General features: G+C 32.4%; 2 protein-coding genes across 2 annotated transcripts; one reads left to right on the top strand and one right to left on the bottom strand.

Annotated features, from left to right (window-relative positions):
• The first annotated feature begins 9573 nt into the window (after positions 1-9573).
• On the top strand, positions 9574-14876 carry LOC118062793 (protein neprosin). The gene is made up of 7 exons (XM_035076636.1): positions 9574-9726; positions 9845-9931; positions 10080-10295; positions 13557-13724; positions 13847-13900; positions 13987-14136; positions 14502-14876. Exons 1-7 carry the CDS (start codon positions 9574-9576, stop codon positions 14874-14876), a joined length of 1203 nt encoding a protein of 400 aa, XP_034932527.1.
• A 691-nt stretch (positions 14877-15567) lies between these two features.
• Positions 15568-16362, bottom strand: LOC118062807 (kunitz type trypsin inhibitor 104). The gene has a single exon (XM_035076653.2). The coding sequence runs from the start codon at positions 16251-16253 to the stop codon at positions 15651-15653; it is 603 nt and encodes a 200-aa protein (XP_034932544.1). The 5' UTR covers positions 16254-16362; the 3' UTR covers positions 15568-15650.
• Between the last annotated feature and the right edge of the window lie 965 nt (positions 16363-17327).

Raw genomic sequence — 17327 nt, 5'->3', positions numbered from 1 at the left:
AACGTTGTAGTTACTATTTGCCTTGGATTTTTGTTCTTCTGTTTTCATATGTCTGTTTGTGAACGTGGCAAAGGTAAAGAGATGAGAGTCTAGATTTTCTTTATCGATAAATTATATTTTAGGCACTGTGGCTCGGTGCTATACACATTATTTTTTTGAACAAACTTATTTTTTAATAAAAAAAAATTAATTATGAATTATGAGAATAATATTTTTTAAAAATTAAATAATAAACAGTTAATTGCTTGAAATAACATATTAAAATCTCATTTTAATTAAGGAAATAATCACAGTTTGATTAAAGCACAAAAAAAATATTTTTTTCTTCATTTCTTTCTTGGCCAAAAACTCACTCTCATTTTTTTTTTTTTGTATATGTTAGCTTTCACTCTTAAAAATAAATCGAAGTAGTTTTTATACATAGTCATTTATAATAATACTTAAAAGACTTTAAATCTTTTTTCCAATTTTTTCTTAGTTTATATCAGTTATGACAAAAAAAAATGATTAAAGCCAAATAATTCTCCCCCTTTCTACTCATTTAGGGGCTCTATCAAGCCTCCTTATCTTATCTTCTACACAACTCAAAATTCTCTTTCAGTAAAACCTTGGTTATCATATCAGATATATTTTCATTATTATAGATTTTCTCAACAACAAAGTATTTTATCTCTATAAAATCTTGAATTCATTAATAATCAATCTTAATATGCTTTTAATCAAAAATAAAAAAAATAAAATACTTATTAAGATGGATTATTCTCAAATTATTATATCACAACAAAAAAGTTCTATTACTTAAACTATCTTGGAGCTTGCTTTAACCTATAAATACTCTTCTTCAACTTATAAAATTAATTTAATTTTTACTTTAAAACCATTTAGATTATTTTATATATATATTCTCATTGAAGTCACCATGAAGCTTTTAACTTAAGATTCAAAACAGTAGTTATACCCAACATAACATGCATTAAAGACATCTTGATTATGAGTGAAAAGATTTTCTCTAAATAAATATCCTAATTAAAAACCTTTTATAAATAATCTTGTTTTTATACCTAGGTTATGAGATATTTTCTTCAATTTTTAACATGATCATTTATTTTTTAAAAGAAAAAAACCTTGTAAAAGGGTTCTAATTAATAAATAGAAAAAACAATAATAACTCTGAATTTTAATTTATCATCATTACAAGTCTTCCCTCTTCCATATAGAATGTGTTTATATAGATATCAAGAAATTAAACCCTAGTATTCTAAACTAAATATATAGTAAGAACCTAATAAAATATTTTTAATAATAACAATAACAACAACAACATATTCTAGAAATCGATGATAATAATAATAATAATAATAATAATAATAATAATAATAAAATTTTAAAATGTAAGAAATTTACAAACAAACAAGTAAACTTTCCTTTTTCCTACACAACATCATATAATTTGTCAAACAATATGCTTCAGTTACACTATTTTCTCGTTAGATCTTCGTTGTTTCAAAATACTCTTTTATGATGGTGACTATTCTGACGAGACATAGTGTATAGTTTTTCTATTTTCATACAAGATTAATTCCTCAAAGTATAACACTTACCTTCTGTTTATATAATTTCTTGATGGTGTAAGCAACTAAACGTCTTTCTTTCTGATATCCAACTTTAGCTGTCAGACGTATGAAGGTGGTATTGCAGGAGAATCAGGTCACCTTTACACACAAAAGTTGCCTCTAACTATGTGTTCTCTTTTAAATTTATTCTAATTTTGCCTGAATCCCAACACAATACAGGTATCATCTGAGGATCCCAGTCTCAATGTCAGGGCTCTAAGTGAAAATCCTGATTTTTAACCTGGATTAATCCCAATACAAACTGGCCATAGCCTTGGCAAGTGTTTTTCCAAGTATTATGGTGTTAGTTGAATTACCTGGGGGCTAGTATGGTGTCATCCAGCCTTTACAACAGAGAAAGTCATGAAAGATTTTGAAATAAGCTCAGTCCAGTTCATATACTCCACCTGTAGTAGATGTCTATATTTTCTATTTATGGTATCCTTGCCTGGATTACATTTGTTTTTTTTACAGACTTATAGATCACTGGCAATGTTTTTGTAACTAAAAATTAGAATCGTGTTGCCAATTTTGCTCGCAACAAAAGATACTTTCAAGTGGAGTGGAGAGTTGCAAGCAGCAAAAGATAACATGGGAAGGCTAGTTCGGCTTAAATAACATAATCGTGGTGTACCCCAGCAGAACTGTGGTATTGTTGATGTTGGCATGTTTTCGAATATAATATATATCCAATAAAAATAATAAAAATAAAATTATTTAAAAATTTTATGGGATCTCGTTAGATAGATTTAGAGTTGTTTAAGAATTTACTAACTGAAGATTTAGTATTCTTCGACTTTGAATACTTCTTTAAAGATTGGGTTGTCGCAAACCACAAGTCTATTTAATTATTCAACATCTAACAGTAATCCTCTTGAATCACTAGTAAAAAATCTCATGAATTCTTATTTAAAAAAGAGGGATTGTTATGTCTATAGTGTTAACTCTCTATTTTGTGACTTACGTAATATTTTTTGTGTAATAGATAACCACATAAAAATAAAAGGCATAACTTACTATTTATAAATAAATATAAAAAACCCTATAAATTAACAAAATATTAATTTACCCCTTGAATAATATCCACATATTAATTCAAGATAATTTTAGAAATTAATTCAATCAAGTCCTTACTTAATTTTTTTACGTCTAGAAATATAATCCATGTATTAAGTATACTATAGTCTTTAATTTCTAAAATATATCTTAATCAAATCATACGTAATTAAATCATCCCAGTTTAATTTCTAACTAATGATTTTTTAATGTTTGTGACTCATTAGGTTTCTAATAAATTGACTTAAAATATAAATTCTAATTCTAATTAAATAGAATTAAATAAATTAAATAATTTAATTTATTATCAATTCAAAAATTAAATTTATATTTGAAGATCAAGTACATCATTTAGCAACGTGTTCATAATCCCTAAATATTTAAAAATATGAATAGTGAAGGAGCTAGGGACACCCTAGTTGTTTTTAATTTTTTTTAATAATTATTTAACCACAATAATGAATCAAAACACCAATATATGCCTATCTGCATCTGCTTTCTGCCTAGCGGCAACGTTACTCTCTTACAATTATAGAGTGTTTGTTTTTGTTGTAATTGTTATGGTTGTGGTTGCGATTGGAAAAAAGTGATTTAAAAAAAAGCACTTTTTATGTGGTTTGTGTATATACTTTGTGTGTTTGGTTAAAAGTGTGGTTTGACTTTATTGTGGTTAAAAACATGTTTGGTTAAACTTGTGGTTGCGGTTGCTTTTGTACCAAAAATAACTAAAAAGGACATAAATGAAATAATTCTTTGTGTTAAGAGGAAATAAAACATTTTGTCCACATAAATACCAGCAAAATAATAAAAGCGTTATTTGTTATTACAATTAAACATTATTGCCCTATCAAACTATTTGCAATGCCATCACAAATATAATCCACACGTGACGCCCACTGGTGCCCACTTATTTGTGATTGTGGAACGATATCGGGAAAAGTATCTAGAGGAACGAAATCAGGATGGCTATCAAACTTGTTGAATGCAACATCTTGGTCCGACTTCTGTCGAATATAGTTGTGCAGCGCCATTGATGCGACAACAATTTTAACCTGTGATTTGTAAGGAAACTCAGGCATGATTTGCAAGATTCGTCATCTTTTCTTCCAAACTCCAAATGTACATTCAATTACACATCGTAATGATGAATGGACTCGGTTGAATAGTTCATCCTGACTTCGTGGTTGTCCTCGTCGATGAAATTCTGAAAGATTATATCTCTCCCTTCTATATGGACCTAAGTAACCGTACTCATTTGGATATCCCGAATCAACGAGATAATACTTCCCTGCCTAAATTTAATTATTGTTTAACGCTTACAAAATACTTCATAGAAAAACAAATTAGACCAGCTGAACAACATCAATAATTTTTTTACGGGTGAATACCTTCTGGTGGGCGCGGATATTGTATGTTTGTATTTCCAATCACCTCAAAAAATATTCTTGTATCGTGAGCACTACCTTCCCACCTAGCCCACACAAATATAAATTGTATGTCAAAGCTACATGCTACCATTATATTTTGTGTCGGTATACCTTTTCTACCAATAAAAGGTATTTGATTTTCTTGTGAAACACATGCACGTACATGTGTTCCATCAATCGCTCTAATGCAATTCTACAAAAACAAAAAATTTATTGCTGAATCAATTTAATTGCACTTAAATATTTGATTGTAACCTTTTGAAATATTTAACTACTTGTACAAAGTATTGCTTACCTTGAAATAGGGCATGTATCTCGGATTCATTTCAATTTTTAATGGTGTTGTTGTGAATTCTGTATCTACTGGTCTAATTAAATTAGCAGCTAGCAAGTACACAGAACAAAGAACCTCGTTGAAATTCCTAGAAACGGTTTCACCTGAATGCTGAAAACACTCCTAAACTTCCCTATTTGAAGCACCTAGAGCTAAAGTGTAGAGAAACATTCCTACTTTCTTAATAACACTCATCCGTCTAGACGGTTTCAACCCATACATCGTTTCCAACTCAAAAGTCAAACTCTTTAATGTGTCTGCATCCATTCAAAACATGTTCACACAACGCATCCAATGGCTATTTAAAATTTCAATCAACCATCGCATGTCAGTGTTGTATGAATCCATACATGGTTCTTTATAAATATACGTATTGTAATACAAATTCAGTGCTCCAACAATGCATATGACTAATTTAGTGTGATCACACTCTCTATGCCAAAATAAATCGCCACCGTCATCATCATCCTGTTGATTTAGGTCGTCGTCCTGAACCTCACTGTTATAGTTCCCATAACCATCACCCAAACCACTTCCAGTACTTGTACCAGCAAACCCATCAGACACATACCGACCAACATTATTCATACCATTTTCATAATGGTTATCAAAAAGCGCATTAAACCAATTCGCATCCATATCTTCAAACACAACTTAATATCAATTTTGAGCCTACAGAGTACTAGTAAAAAAATACATGTTCATTGAATAATATGTTCTGAATTTTTGTGTCGTTAATGGCGGTCTTAACACCAAACATTTATGTTTGAGCAAGCGCTAATTATCAAACATATTTTACTTATACGTAACTCATTCAATATTTTATAACACAAAAATAATTGTAATTTTCAACTTGCAACGTAAAGGTAACATGACAGTTTTCATTGCGGAATTTGTTTAGAATAAGTGAAAATCCCGATTTTTAACCTAGATTAATCCCAATACAAACTGGCCATAGCCTTGGCAAGTGTTTTTCCAAGTATTATGGTGTTAGTTTAATTACCTGGGGGCTAGTATGATGTCATCCAGCCTTTACAACAGAGAAAGTAATGAAAGATTTTGAATTAAGCTCAGTCCAGTTCATATACTCCACCTGTAGTATAGATGTCTATATTTTCTATTTATGGTATCCTTGCCTGGATTGCATTTGCTTTTTTTACAAACTTACAGATCACTAGCAATGTTTTCCTAACTAAAAATTAGAATCTGTGTTGCCAACTTTGCTCGCAGCAAAAGATAACAGGGGAAGGCTAGTTCGGCTTAAATAACATAATCGTGGTGTACCGCAGCAGAGCTGTGGTATGCTTGTTAGGTTTTTGAATATCATATATATCCAGTAAAAAATAATAAAATAAAATTATTTAAAATTTTTTAGAATCTTGTTATATAAATTTAGAGTTGTTTAAAAATTTACTAACTGAAGATTTAGTATTTTTTAACTTTGAATATTTTTTTAAAAGTTGAGTTGTCGTAAACCATAAATCTATTTAATTATTTAACATTTAACTGTAATCCTCTTGAATCACTAGTAAAAAATCTCATGAATCCTTATCTAGAAGAGAGGGATTGCTATGTCTATAGTGTTAACTCTTTATTTTGTGATTTACATAATATTTTTTTGTCTAACAGACAACCACATAAAAAATAAGAGACATAACTTACTATTTATAAATAAATATAAAAAACCCTATAAATTAACAAAATATCAATTTATCCCTTGAATAATATCTATATATTAATTCAAGATAATTTTAGAAATCAACTCAATCAAGTCCTTACTTAATTTTTCTATGTCTAGAAATATAATCCATGTATTAATTATACTATAGTCTTTAATTTCTAAAATATATCTTAATCAAATCATACGTAATTAAATCATCCCAGTTTAATTTCTAACTAATGGTTCTTAATGTGTGTAACTCTTTAGGTTTCTAATAAATTGACTCAAATATAAATTCTAATTCTAATTAAATAAAATTAAATAAATTAAACAATTTAATTTATTATCAATTCAAAAATTAAATTTATATTTGAAGATCAAGTGCATCATTTAGCAACCTGTCATGATTTTTAAATATTTAAAAAATCATTAGTGATTTGATTTAACATTTCATTGACCGGTTTATAAATGTAATTAATATCCTTTCATCAATAATATTTTGATTTAATATTATAACATAAAGTATATCTGTCATGTTAAATTATGTTTTTTTTTCTACATTATAGTCCATAATCATTTAAAATTATTTTAAAAAAATTATCTATATTTTAATTATTGGAGTTAAAAAAATCTCGAATCACATGATACATTAAGCATTATAATCAAGAACAAAATAAAGACTTGATTGCTTTGTACATGGTTAGGCAACATGCAGATCCTCTTTCTGAATTGTTGACACTCTGCTATGAGTGTCCCAATTCATAGTACCAAAAGACTCTCTTGCTTGCATAGTTTTATCTTCAAGATGCAATACTATCACTCACTCCCTCCCTCCCTTGTTAACTTATTTTTGAGAGTCTAATCCAAAACAACAACCCTAATTACATTTATTAGCCAATTATTAACTCCCTGAGGGGTTAGCTAAGAGCTGCTTTATTGGCATATGAAAGGTATTAAATTTGTCTTATCCATTGTAATTGTTATAATGACAAAACTAAACACTCGTTTTGTATTCCATTCCAATCAGAATGAGAAAAATTAAAAAATTAAAAATTAATTTATTTAAAATTAATTTTTATATATTTGTAAATTATTTTGATATGTTAATATTAAAAATAATTTTTAAAAAATAAAAAAATATATTATTTTAATATATTTCTAAAAGAAATTAAAAAAAAAAAAACTATTATTAAACACTTAATCACAACTCACATCTTGATGTACACTGGTTGAAAACATAATAATAATAATAATAATAATAATTGTAATAATTTGCTGCTATAAATTTTAAAGTCCATTAGACGATTTGGGAGTCCATGATTGTACCATTTCTATCCTCATTTTGTTAATTTAAAACAAATGAGGCGTTGTTTACTATAAAAAAAAAATCTCATTCTCAATCATCTAATGAAATATCATGTTTTGACTTTTTGATAATAATAAAAAAAAAAGTCTCATTCTTAACTATTTTTTCGCATAAAAACACCCTAAAAGACACCTTGAAAATCTCTTCAAACCCATTTATGGTCATAAAAAAGAAAAAGAAAAAAAAAGAGTAAAATATCACAAAAACAAATTGAAATCACAAAACTTCTCGTAAATCACCACCATTAATGTTCTCTCATCTAATAAACCATTTAACATAAAATTTGATTGTTTTAGTTATTGAAATAGCGACAAACAAAAACTTTTTCTCTCTTAATCTTTTTCCAGCAACTTTCTCTCTTGTCTCCAACTCTTCCTATAGTTTGCAAAACCTAAAAATTAAAAAATAAAATAAAATTAATTTTTGAATCAAAATAAGAATTGATGTGCGCATTTGAGATTTACCTTCCTTTTCTTTCATGTTTTACATATCAATCCTTTATTTTTTTTAATTGAATATTTGTACTACAGCTCTAAACTTAATTTCATCTAATTAAATCATAAAAAAATTTAATAGAATAAAATAAAAAATTTTAAAAAGAGAAAAAGAACAAGAAGGGGGTATCTCCTTCACTTTTCATATGAATTGTGAAGGAGCTAGGAAACCCTAGTTGTTTTTTTTTTTAATAATTATTTAACCACAATAATGAATCAAAACACCAATATATGCCTATTTGCATCTGCTTTTTGCCCAGCAGCAGCGTTCGGCCTGTTTGTTTCTGCGTTTTAAAAGCGTTTTTGAAAAAAATTGAAATTTTATTTTATTTTTTTATTAACTTCAAATTAATATGTTTTTAGTGTTTTCAAATCATTTTGATGTACTGATGTTCAAAATAATTTTTAAAAAATCAAAAAATATCATTGACATGTATTTTAACACAAAAAACTATTTGAAAATCAACCACAACCATGCTACCAAACAAGCTTAAAATTGCAAACCAACAAAAGCATAGCCATGTATTACAGGACTAGCCTAAATACCCGAAGTCCATCCCAAGTGCTGTGTAACAATTGTGGCTTCGGTCCAAGAATGGAGCCCATGTCTTTTTTTATAATTGTTTTATGATAAGGATATCTTCGGATTAACTTGCTTGTTAATCAATACTAAATCTTTTTTTTAGTGATTTTAAGACACATTCTCTACATTTATATTAAAAAAACTATAAAATCTTAACTCAAAAAATAAAACATTTTTTTAATCATCAACCCAATTTATAGGGCTGAGCCCATAAATTAGTGATTATGAAGAGCGACGTGAACAAATATGAGAGAATACATGATATATAAATAATAACAAAAATTTAAATTGTGAAATAATTATAATTATTTTATTGTATTTTTGGAAAATATGGAAACTATGAGAGGATGTTTGGAAAGGTGCTATAAACGGAATAATTAAGAAGATGACCATTAGACAAAAAAGAGGAGTTTATATTGGCTAAGTAAAAAAGAAACTTGTTAAACTTATGCATCGTATATTTATAAATTCATACCATATATGTTAACATATTTAAATAAGAATGTATGCATAAATATTTAAATATTTCCTAAAATAATAACCAATTAATTTATGTAAAACTAAGATTTCGATAGATCCCTAAATATTCTCCCAAAAAAAGACTTAACTATTATTATTATTTTTCTTATATCATGCCTATGTATTAAATATTCGCATCTCATCATATTTTTCATATATTTTGTATGAAGATCTTGTAACCAACGATTTTATATTCATAGAATTAATTAATGGTATCTACTCATTCAATGCATGAAATTTTCAAAAATTAAAAATCGTTTCTCAATGATATGAAGATTTTGTATCCAAAAATTCTTCCCAGCTGATAGATTATAATATTCATTTAATACATGAATTATCGATCGGAAACTGATTTGGGAATAAAAATCTTGTGAGATTAGAAACTATCATTACTCCATTAAATTTTTTTATATTTCAAAATGCATTAAAGATTCTACCCGTAACATTGATAGCATATTATAAATATCTGCATGCATGATGCTCCTTGTCCATTCACAACTCAGAGAAAAAAGGCTAGAGATATGAGAAAGATAATAAGACTTGTAGCTATTGTTTTGACAGCATATATCGCGTCAAATGGATGTGTAGTGAATGGAAGATCTATACACAGTGAAGATGTAGAGCTGGAGAAGGAACTTGCAGCAATAAACAAGCCAAGCATAAAAACTATTGAGGTGAGGTTATGCTTTTATGTTCTTAGGGTTTTTATTTCATTGAAAAACTTCACAAAAGATTTTCTTTTTCTTTTTTCCTATCAATTATTACATTGTTTTGATTTTTTGGTGATCACAGACAGAGTATGGAGACATATATGACTGTGTGGACATAAACAAACAACCTGCTTTTTACCATCCACTGCTTAAGGATCACAAAGCCAAGGTTTATTGCCTATGTTTTGATCTTATGAACCTAAGAATAGAAGTTTTGAGTATTTTATGTGTGCCTTGAGATGATTTTGCTACAAGTTTTGAGTAAAATAAATAATATTGTGGACGTTTCCTTTTCCTTCCCACCTTTGTGCGAAAAGACGAGGGCTAGCTTAGCTTTGGAAAAGATTTTAAGAGCTTCAAGGAAGGATGCCTCTCTATTGGAGACTAACCCTACAAAAATAGGGTTGGAAGAAGGGTGCCCTGCAGGATCTGTCCCTCTACGAAGGGCCACAAAGGAAGATTTGAGAAGGGCTAAATCTAGTTTCAAAAGACTGTCGAGTTTTGAACCAAGTAACCCTGGTCAAGGTTATGATGTAAGTAATAAATAACCTCCACTATAAATTCTCATATATATTTTTTGTATTAATACTTCATTTGATTTATATGGTCCATGTATTATTACTTAATCACTGTTTCGTACTCAACAAAAGTAACAAAAACAAAATATCGTATTTCTGAGATTAACGTTTGGTAATTAATGTTGAATAAACTCAATCCAGAAGCTCCTAGATGGTCAAGGAAGGCAACCACCGCCCAGCCAGCCACCAGCTGCCACCAACCGACCAGCCACCAGCCGCAGCCGCCAGCCACCAGTGGCCACAGCCGCCAGCCGCCTTCACACTTGAAGAAAGTTTGAATTTTCGTATTCTGTTTTTGTGTATAAATAGAGTGCCCAGCTTATGTTATATGTGTGGAGAGAATTGAGAGGAACACTTGAAAGAGAATAGAGAGAGAGAGGGCGTGTAATTGTTAAGCTTTTGTTAATTGTAAGCTTCGGTTTTGTGTAATAAAACAGTGTGTTTTATCCCCTCTGAGTGTTTCAAAGCCACCACCAGTGGTTTCTCCCACCAACAATTGGTATCAGAGCCCCGTTCGCCGGAAAACAGAAGAGTTTTGGGGTATATCCGAATTTTCAAAATTGTCCAAAACAAGTTTTGATCATTCCACAGTGTAGAGCTCATCAAGAAGAACTCACTGTCGCAAGAATCAACCTGATCGGAAACCGCGGTGATCCACACGCTCCGCCTGAATATTCCGCGCAGAAGACCACGCGCATCCCACGCGCCCCGAGGTTGAAGACGACTGAGCCACACGCGCGCCATATTTGAGCCGCGCCGAGCCGTATACGCCGACTCCTAGCCGAGCCACAAGCCGAGCTGACCCTCGAGCCGAGCCGAGCCGCGTTCCAGCCGCAGCCGAGCGAGAGAATATTCCCAGAATATTCCCGGTTCAACCCAGCGAACCGCCCGCCGTACAGAATTGGTTTTTTGACCGGTTCACCCATTTTCTGACCCGATTTCAACAAAGTCAGACCGGTTCCCTACTATTTGGACCATTCCGGATCTATCTACAGTGTCAGTTTGTCCAAATTCGGCTCCCAAAGAGGTGATATAGTCATTCCAAAAGCAAAATGACTACAGAAGGTACACATACACTCATTCCGAAGCTGACCAAAGACAACTATGATAGTTGGTGCATCAGATTAAAGGCAACATCCCAGTCAAGATGAAGAATGGCGATTCCAGCTACATCGCCGATGTCTATTATGTCCCAGCCATAAAACAGAACCTACTCAGTTTAGGTCAACTTTTGGAGAGAGGCTATACTTTTTACTCGGAGAATTGTCATCTAGCAATTAGAGACAACAATTGGAGATTAATGGCCTACGTGAAAATGTCCAAGAACAGGATGTTTCCTTTGAACATCCAGTATGATGCAGCAAGGTGTTTGAGCGCCATCACCAACAGTGAAGAATGGCTTTGGCACCTGAGGCTTGGACATCTGAATTTCACGAGTTTGAAGATGCTAGCAAGCAAGAAGATGGTCAAAGGTTTGCCTCACATTGATCATCCAGATGAAGTCTGTGAGAGTTGTGTCCTCAGCAAACATCACAGATCCAGTTTTGCTAAAGAAGTCAACTGGAGAGCAAAGAGGCCACTGGAGTTAGTACACACAGATGTGTGTGGTCCAATCACGCCTATGTCGACTGGACAAAATAGGTACTTCCTCACTTTTACTGATGATTTTAGTAGAAAAACGTGGATATACTTTCTGAAGAGGAAGTCAGAAGTATTCAATTGTTTTAAAGATTTTAAAGCAATTGTGGAGAAGCAAACTGGTTATACGATCAGAACAGTGAGATCTGATCAAGGAGGAGAATATACAGCAAATGACTTTGAAGCCTTCTGTACACAACAAGGCATCAGACATCAGACGACACCAGCTTATACACCACAGCTGAATGGTGTAGCAGAAAGGAAGAATCGCACGATTCTTGACATGGCCAGAAGTTTGCTCAAAGCAAAGAAGCTGCCCAAGCAATACTGGGCTGAAGCTGTGTCATGTGCAGTGTATCTATTGAATCGCTGCCCAACCAGAAGTTTGCAAGGAGTCACTCCAGAAGAAGCATGGAGTGGTCACAAACCAAGTGTAACTCATCTACGAGTCTTTGGTTGTGTGGCATATGCAAAGATCCCAGATGCAAGAAGGAGAAAGCTCGATGATAAGAGCGAGAAATGCATCTTTGTCGGATATGGTGAAAGAAGGATGGGATACAGGCTGTATAATCCCATCACGAAGAAGGTGATTACAAGTAGAGATGTTATCTTTGAAGAAGATAAATCTTGGGAATGGAATGGTGATCAAGAAGCAATCAAATGGATCAATCTTGATTTGATCCTTGAAGGAGAAGAAGTACCAACAGTACTTGTAGAAGAACCGATTGTGCCAGCAGCTGAACCACAAAGTCCGGTGTTTATACCAGCAGCTGAACCACAAAGTCCGGTACATAGATTCCCTGTATTCAACAGAAGGAACACACCAGGAGCATCATCATCAACACCATCATCAGCATCCTCGTCAGAAGGACCAAGAAGGATGCGGAATCTTGAAGAGTTGTACGATACCACTCAGGTTATAGAAGATACAACTCTATTTTGTTTCCATGCAGATAATGATCCACCAGAAAAGAAGAGAGCAATAGGTGTCAAATGGGTCTACAAGACGAAAGCCAAATTAGTGGATAAAGGGTACAAGCAGAAAGAAGGCATTGAAGGAAGAAGTGTTCATGCTTGGCATGACATCCCTCGATTGAGTTTAAAGGGGAGATTTGTTGAATAAACTCAATCCAGAAGCTCCTAGATGGTCAAGGAAGGCAACCACCGCCCAGCCAGCCACCAGCTGCCACCAACCGACCAGCCACCAGCCGCCACAGCCGCCAGCCGCCTTCACACTTGAAGAAAGTTTGAATTTTCGTATTCTGTTTTTGTGTATAAATAGAGTGCCCAGCTTATGTTATATGTGTGGAGAGAATTGAGAGGAACACTTGAAAGAGAATAGAGAGAGAGAGGGCGTGTAATTGTTAAGCTTTTGTTAATTGTAAGCTTCGGTTTTGTGTAATAAAACAGTGTGTTTTATCCCCTCTGAGTGTTTCAAAGCCACCACCAGTGGTTTCTCCCACCAACAATTAAAACACAAAATTCTGAATAAAATGGATTTAATTTCATCTTACCAATTCCTCGTATTAAAATTCTAAATAAAATAGCCTTATCCCATGAAAAGTTTTCTCTATTTAGTTTGCAGGAATTGTTACAACACCACCAGCCAATGTATTATTTAAGGGGATTGCAGCACGCATGAGCGTATACCAGCCTCCTGTTAGTGGTCAGCAATCAAGTACAGCTCTGATTCAGCTTCAAACTCAGACTGAAACAAAAGTGGGCAGTATTCAAGTTGGATGGACAGTATATTTCTAAACTATTTTATTTCTTATTTATCAAAGAAATATAATTCTTTAATTAATTATAGTTTTTTCCATGTTTTTTTTCCTTATCCAATATTATATGATTATTTTTACCTTCTGCAGATTGATCCAGAATTGTATGGTGACAGCAGGGCTAGATTGTTCACCAAATGGAGTGTAAGAACATAGTGTCCTTGTTTCTTGGATACATACGTTGTAAGATAAATGTAATGGATTTTGAACAAATTTTCTGTCTTCCACAGGAAGAACATGATGGAACTGTAGACGGTTGTTACAACACACTTTGTTCAGGATTTGTTGTAACAAATCCAAACATTCCTATTGATACAGCTTTTAACGATGTCTCCATTTCTCAACGGTCTCAAGTTTTCCAGTGGATGATGGTAACTCTGGTATGATTTCCTCACTTTCTGGTATTTTTCTCAGCAGAAGGTTTAATGGGTTTTGGACTACAGAAAGGGAACACTCAGGCTACCCTTCTTAATATTTGAAAGTGAATCAAAGGGCAATCCTTTTTCACCTGTGTATCTAGCCCTAGGAATCACTGTTTATCTTGATAGCACCCAGAAATGTACCTGTAATATTAAAAAAAATAAAAATAAAATTGGCAATCCTTCTCCTCTATTGATATCATGAGAAAGTTGGGCGTATTTGTTGAAAAAACAACATAAAACCATTTTTTGAAAACTGAAAGATTAAGCAGTAAAGTTAATCGCCTATTTGACCTTCTTCTTTTTGTTATAATCTTGGCATGCAGGATCCATTAAGCCAAGACTGGTGGCTGTCAATGCAGGATGATAACATTCGAATAGGTTACTGGCCGAGAGAATTGTTCTCATTCTCCGGATTTAGTGTTGGAGGTTACAACGCAACATGGGGAGGTCTGGTCCATACCGGAACTGATGTTTCACCCGCCATGGGAAGTGGTATTTTTGAAGATGGTAACTACAATTCAACTTGCAACATGGTGAAGGTTCAAGTCAACATAGGAAATACATTCGTGTCTCCTTATGACAATCCTGTGCAAGTTCTACAATCTAGATGTTTCAAAGCTAGTAAGCAGAATACACATCCCGATTACCGATTCCAGTTTGGAGGACCCGGTGGTTTGCCTAATGCTTGTGTAGCTTGAGAGTATGAACTGGATAAGTGGAAAACATGTGTTGGTCCCTGTTCTTAGTTTTATGAACACGCAATGCTTGTTAATGGTTATGAGTTGCTTAATCAATTCTTGCAAGCCTTTCTCCTCTTTTTGAGTTCTATGTTTTTCCACTTGTTAAATCAATTGAAAACAAAGGAAACTGAAAATCTTCAAAAGGGATTTCATAGACATAGAATTGTGAGAAAAACTCGATATCCCATGTAATAGTTCGACATGAAGATGGAGACTTCCAAACACACGAAGGAGGGAGAGATAGGGATTTTGGTGAGGCAACTTGTAGTAATAAGAGTAGGCTGAAATTTTTTCTTTTTTTATAAAAAAAAATTATTATTCAATTTCAATCAAAGAAGTTAATATTTCAATCAAAGAAGTTAATATTCGATTCAAGAAAAGAAATTTATATATCTTCTAACCATTTCAATTCAATAACTTAAATTGTTATATAAAATTTCAAAGATATGATTTATATTATTATTTAACATTTTCTTTTAAGTTAAAACACTTTAAACTTAAAATTTGCACAAATTTATACTATATATCTTATACTTAATTTTTATTAAATAAATAAGAATAATAAAATTCAAAATTATAAATAATTTTGTTATCAACACTTTAATACATAAAAAAACAATTTAATTAAGCTCATTTACTTGATACCAGATCAAATAACTTCATTTATTTACTATTTCGTAATATGACAAGAAGTCATGATTATTCTCGGTTCATACATGGAGAGCAATTTAATTAAGCCCTTCTAAATATGAAAGGAAAGGCAGGACCATCCAAGACCAACAAGCGCTTTCCATTCTCATCAATAACACCAGCAGATCCACACCTTGGCCGAGGACAGTATGTTGTCAGGCAATTGGGGCACCATCTCAAAGCATAGACACCTTGTCCATTGTTTTCAATGTTGAAGTACCAGAGTGTAGACGACGGCCGTGGCTCCATTCCAGTCACGACGTATCTCCTCCTTGTTTCTGGATTCTCCTCGCCGACCATCCATGCAGTGGATTGAACACAAGTTGAGGCTCCGGAGAATGCAACGGTGAAGTCTCTGGACTCCCTTATAATTGTGTCTCCAACACGAGGAGTGAAAACAACCGGAATACCTCGGGACACCATAGGTGCAAGAGGTTCTTGACCAACATAAAGTGGACACGAGCCATTCCGATCAACAAGGGTCAGACCACCTCCAACATCGGTTACACCTGGAAGCACATAGTATTCTACCCCACTTCTAAGAGGTTGTCCATCAGCATCAAGCACAGGAGGCCAGGGTTGAGCCGCTGTTGAAATGGCCATAAGTAGCCAGATGAAGCTCAAGCTTCCGATCAGTCTCAACATGGCTGCCTAGCTAGATATCTCACACAACAAAACAAAGTAAATAGTAAATACAGTTTTTCTTTTTCTTTTTTCTTAAGAGTATTCTATGAGCAATCTGGTAAGCCCTCTTTGCATCTTGAGTCTCAGATTTGCAATCTATTTATAGCTGAGGGAGCCGACGTACCGTATTTCTCTATGATGGCACGGCAAAAAAAGAGTCAGGCAGCAATTATCCGTTTTCAAACGTGTTCATATTATTATCCAATTCATTGTCAATTGCTTGTACCATAAGGGTATAAATCATAAATATTAGGCCTCATTGAGGGCCGGGCGATTGGGATTGTGGTCGAATTGTTGAACTGTTATTTTTTAAAAGAATTTAATCTCACTTAATTAATAAATTAATGTAAAACTATTATTAATTGTCATAAAAAAAAATGGAGAACACATAAAATTGAAGTTAAATCTTATTCAAGAACGTTAACGGGTAACTCAGATGAGACTTGAACCAGGCTTTATTTTGATTTGTATTGGATATTTAACTGGTTAAATCTGAATAAATTGGTAGATTGATTGTAGAAAACCCCGATGAGACTCAATCATGTTAGCTTCAAGAATATATATTTTTTATTTTATCTGAAAGAACTTTGCTTTAATTGATCCAATGATTATAGCCCTAAAACAAGGTCAAATATTAGCTGAATTTGACAACTATATATGATTATATGTCCCTTTTATATCAAATGATCAAATATCGAGAGCTCTTTTTTGTGAACAAAAAAACAAAAAGAAGAACAGAAGAAAAATTTGAATCTCTCAGCTTATCTCAACGAGTATAAAAACAAAAATGGGCAGTTGAAATATTGATATTTGTATAGCTTTGAATTGAAAAATAAAGCAGTCAAGAGGTTAAGTGAGAATGACATATATAACTTATATTATTTTTTAATATATCTTTTCAACTGAAAACATTTTAAGTTTGAAATTTGGATAAAATGAAATAATATATAAAATTCAAATTTATAACAATTAGTCAACAAAATTTTAATTTCATGTTAAATAATTAACTCAATCTAGAATTTAAACTGTTAAATT

This window comes from Populus alba, chromosome 19 (genome assembly GCF_005239225.2).
Source record: "Populus alba chromosome 19, ASM523922v2, whole genome shotgun sequence".
NCBI lineage: Eukaryota > Viridiplantae > Streptophyta > Magnoliopsida > Malpighiales > Salicaceae > Populus > Populus alba.
Note: the sequence above shows the minus strand (reverse complement) of the source record. Positions and strands in the feature narration are given on the sequence as shown.

What these genes read in the sequence shown, in the direction of transcription:
- LOC118062793 (XM_035076636.1), top strand. Translation starts at nt 9,574, where the DNA reads ATGAGAAAGATAATAAGACTTGTAGCTATTGTTTTGACAGCATATATC. An exon ending in CAAGCATAAAAACTATTGAG is followed by an intron (nt 9,727 to 9,844) that starts GTGAGGTTATGC and finishes TGGTGATCACAG; the next exon opens with ACAGAGTATGGAGACATATA. An exon ending in AGTGGATGATGGTAACTCTG is followed by an intron (nt 14,137 to 14,501) that starts GTATGATTTCCT and finishes CTTGGCATGCAG; the next exon opens with GATCCATTAAGCCAAGACTG.
- LOC118062807 (XM_035076653.2), bottom strand. Translation starts at nt 16,253, where the DNA reads ATGTTGAGACTGATCGGAAGCTTGAGCTTCATCTGGCTACTTATGGCC.